The 4,279-nt window shown below is 42.8% G+C and overlaps 1 protein-coding gene across 1 annotated transcript; it reads left to right on the forward strand.

Annotated features, from left to right (window-relative positions):
- Positions 1 to 1,204: 1,204 nt before the first annotated feature.
- On the forward strand, positions 1,205 to 2,048 carry LOC6615467 (transmembrane emp24 domain-containing protein 2). Its single transcript, XM_002039811.2, has one exon. The coding sequence runs from the start codon at positions 1,297 to 1,299 to the stop codon at positions 1,906 to 1,908; it is 612 nt and encodes a 203-aa protein (XP_002039847.1). The 5' UTR covers positions 1,205 to 1,296; the 3' UTR covers positions 1,909 to 2,048.
- The last annotated feature ends 2,231 nt before the right edge of the window (positions 2,049 to 4,279 follow it).

Here is a 4,279-nt window from a genome sequence, read left to right on the forward strand (position 1 = left end):
TGGGATCTGGATGGGCGGAGTGGCGGGGAAGCGGGCCAACTGACACCGTCTAAAACGGGCGACATGGAGTTAAGTGGCGTAAAGCGTGTACTTAATCGCTTAAAGCATTAGAATTTGAAATTGAATATCATAAAGGATATTCAGAAGTGCGCGCTCCAAAAGAACTTGCGAAAAACGAATCCTTGCAAAACAAGGAGAGCAGAGCTAAAAAAATGTTTAAATAGGGCACACAGCAAATAGTTGTAAAATGTTTCCACAGAAAGAGATAGGAGCACTGGTTGCGAAAGAGAGGGAGGGCGAGAACATTTTGCAAATAGTTGAAAGTCTGTGTGGAGTTGAAGGAGTTTCCCGGCCGTCGAATTGACGACTCGTAAAATTGTTTTAAGGTGCAACATAAAGTGTGAATGGCGGCGGGCTAAAGGACGGCGTTTCCGGATGATAAACAAATTGTTAAGGGGACTTCATTTTTATCGCAATCGAATCAATTTGCTGACTTCTTGCTGAAACGGCGATAAATTTGGTGGTTTCACATGACTAGACACGGCTGAAATCAGTACGAATTTCCATGCAATTTAATACATCATTGTAAATCTGCACAAATTTTATGGAAGTTCAAAAAAATATCCTGTAATAACAGTTATTACCGCGACTAGGGCAATATTTTTGCAGAAAAATTACGCGGCAATTAGTGGAATTACATTAACAACAGTTTTGATTTCATTCATGCAAACAATTTTCTCGAAATTAACTGAAATAAACAATGGGCTGAAATTTCAGCCGAAAATAATGGATAAATGTTGTAAAATTTTAAAGTGATTTAAAGTCCATCATTTTGAACGGAAATTTATGGCACAAAAACTGGAATCCAGCTTTCAATGGGCGACTGAAAGAGCAAGAAGAATGATTTGCGGAAAATCCAAATGCGTGTCCGCCCGCCCAGATGGCATTAAAAATGCATGACATTTTGACAATTGATGGGACAAGGAATCGATAACATCAAATATGCATTGCGACTTTGGGGCGGCCATCTGACAATTTGCAATTTGCTTTTATCATCTTAATTTGATTTGTAGGGTGTTTGTAGAGCGGGCCAAGTGGGCAAAGTGGGGCGGCTGGTGGAAGGCCAGCTCGATAATGAAGCGAAGTTGGTTAAATTAGCACAGCATTCAATTATTCAGCTCGATAGGCAGTGGTCGGGAGAATAACGTCTTTCAATCTCTGAATAAATATACACTGGATTTATGTGTATATACTAACGTATATTGAGTCCCGGCCGCAAAACGCAATAAATTGAAGATGCTGTCAGCTATTGTCTTAGTGTTAGTGCTTTCGAAAGCGGCTTGTGGCTTCATCGTTACCCTGGACGCCCACGAGTCGATGTGCTTCTACGACCATGCCAATGTCAGCGACAAGGTGACCGTGTCCTTCGAGGTAATGGAAGGTGGCTTCAAGGATGTGGGCGTGGAGATCGCAGGACCCGACGACGATCGCCTGCACTATTCCAAGCAGGACACCTTGGGCAGCTTCACCTTTACGGCCATGAAAGAGGGCCGGTACCAACTGTGCTTCGACAATCAGATGTCCACGCTGACGCCCAAGATCCTAATGTTCCATTTTCACGTGGCCAGGGCCATTGAGTTCTACATGGAGTCCTCGAAACGAGGTGACGACGTCATCGAGCAGGCGTCGGTCCAGTCGATGATCAACCAACTCTCCGCCAAACTGGGAGCCGTGAAGATGGAGCAGGAGTACATGCACTTCCGCTATCGCGGCCACTTGGAGGTCAGCGATATGGTGGAACTGCGAGTCCTGGCATGGTCTATATTTGGACCAATGATGCTGATCATTACGGCCGTTCTGGAGGTATACTATCTCAAGAAATTCTTCGAAGTCAAGCGCGTGGTTTAAACTGCAACTTGAGGAGCAATTCATCCGGTAAAAATGTCGCGAATGGAAGTTTATAGGATTTTAGAGTCTATATAGTACAAACTTTTCTTAATATTGTTTCAAAGAATTGTAGTATTGCTTGGTTACAACTACTAATCACAGGCTCAAGCTTAAGAAAGTTGGAAAAATTTAACTGCTGGTCTTTCCTATTGGCTTTTCTTTACCCTCAATTTGTTGCATATTTCACGCTTCACAAACCATAAAACTTTTCAACATCCGGGGGGCTGGTTCAAGTATCCATAAAGTTCACTTTACCTATATAGAGTGTGGCCCGCATTGGATTAGCAGTGGAAATTTATGACGGGTGTCCACACATGGCCAATACACCAGTCGAGTCGGAAACTTATCATATTCATTCACAACTTTCTCCCGCCGCTTTCTCTGCTCCTTGGCAAAACAAAGCCAAAGTTTTTGCCTCTTATTTACGACAATGTCGCGTCAAGTTTTTCCCGCTCCTCTCTTCGTTTTCTTTTCTATTCAAGTGCTACGGGTGTATATGTATTGCCCTATAAAGTAGCAAGTTTTCCCTACATTTTTTCGTTGGTTGTTGCATAATAAAATGAAGCATGTTGTGGGAGCTCTCGAGACGCGGCATCTGGTGGCGCGAGAAGAATGAATAAAGGACACCCGACTTGGTACAATATTGTTCCCCAGCGTCAAATGAAAGCAAAAGTTCAGGGAGCAGGACGAACGAGTCGGGAACGGAGCCAATGTGGTACAAGTATCCTGGCATCCAATGGAGCAGCACGCAAATAAAGTTCGTAAGGCAAAACAGGAAAGGCAACTGAGGCCGGGAGAAAGCTAACTGGCCAGGAGAAAACCCGACTCCCCGAAGGATATTTTCGAAGAATTTTATTCCAAATTTACATTCTCTGGTTGCTCGAAGGCAAGTATGTATATTAAAATTTTAGCCATTTCTCATTTTAAAATATATAACACAACTTAATTAAAAAGACGGCTAAAATTTTTAATATAAAGAGAGCTAAAATTGTAAGCCATCTACCCTTGCATGGAAATCTATTAAGGACATACTTGGCACTTCGATTTCTCCGCCAGATGCTACTCAACATTCCGATGGCCCATCATGTCTCATCATTATCGCCTGCCAGGACCTCATGGCACCCGAGCCTCAATTATGTTTTGCATCCTTCAGAGCTGTTCACTTAATTGCATCACTTGCAGAGCTGCCGGGGTTAAAGGCAGTGGTTGCCCTTGGGTTGCTCTTGGGTTCAAATGTCCTCCCCCTAGAAGTTCGCCCAGCTCAGTACTCCCACACAGCCATCGTGGCAATTCAATTTTCTATTGTCAGGCCGAGTTGAAAGCAATGTAATGTTAATAAAATACTGCCACCAGCCTCAGCCCCAGCTTCAGATGGGCAGATGAGCAACAATGGCAGCAGCACAGGCGGCGATGGCAACATAGCGTATACGCAACGTGGTGCGCCTTTTGTCCTGCCTACGAGTATTTACCCGCAACACAGCGAACACACGAGCCATATGGGAAGAGGGGTTAGAGCTGTGTTATTTGACATTTATTTGCCATTTTGAACCACAGTGGGTGCACTACAAAAAATTATCTGAAATGGGGCACAGTTTACTCCACTTTAGGTACATCCATTTCTATTAAATTATTTTGCATTTTTTCTCATTAAAATAGCTGCTCACTTATCGCAGCCTACTATTGCATGATTGCAAATATGTAAATCTTAAAGATACTGAATTATTTCATGCCAATTTCAAAATACTAAAAAACAAGAGTTGGGGAATTCCCAATGGAACCTTTGTTTTTTGTTTGTGTATATGGCGACACCTACCTCGTTTCTGTGGCGCCTGCATCGAGGATGGCGATGGCGTCGCCAGACGCTCACCCACCAGCTGGAGGAGCAGCAGGAGCATCAACAGGCCACAGTTGAGTGCTCCTGATCCGGCGGCAGCTCCTTTGTTCCGCCCCATCGTTGGACGACGGGCGACTCCACTGGATCCTTGACTTTGGTTTTTGTTTCGGATTTGGTGTCGGTATTGATTCCACAATTCGCTGGAGCGTTTGCTTTGGTGCATTTTGGTTTTTGCACTTCACTTTCACAACTACCGTTTTTATATATTTCTCAGAGCCTATTTATTTTATTCGGTCATTGCATATTCTACTGAAAAATTATTTGAATTCGAAGGAAAAACAGCTATTGTGAAATATTCGTCAAATATTTGCTATGCTATTTTATTTGATAATTGCAAATGCATTTTCTTTTATTCCTCTTATTTTTATACGCATTTAGCCGGCCATATTTGCTATTAATTAAAATGCAATTTACTCTATAATTGATTTTTTGTTCATG

This window comes from Drosophila sechellia, chromosome 2R, assembly GCF_004382195.2.
Source record: "Drosophila sechellia strain sech25 chromosome 2R, ASM438219v1, whole genome shotgun sequence".
In the NCBI taxonomy this organism is placed as follows: Eukaryota; Metazoa; Arthropoda; class Insecta; order Diptera; family Drosophilidae; genus Drosophila; species Drosophila sechellia.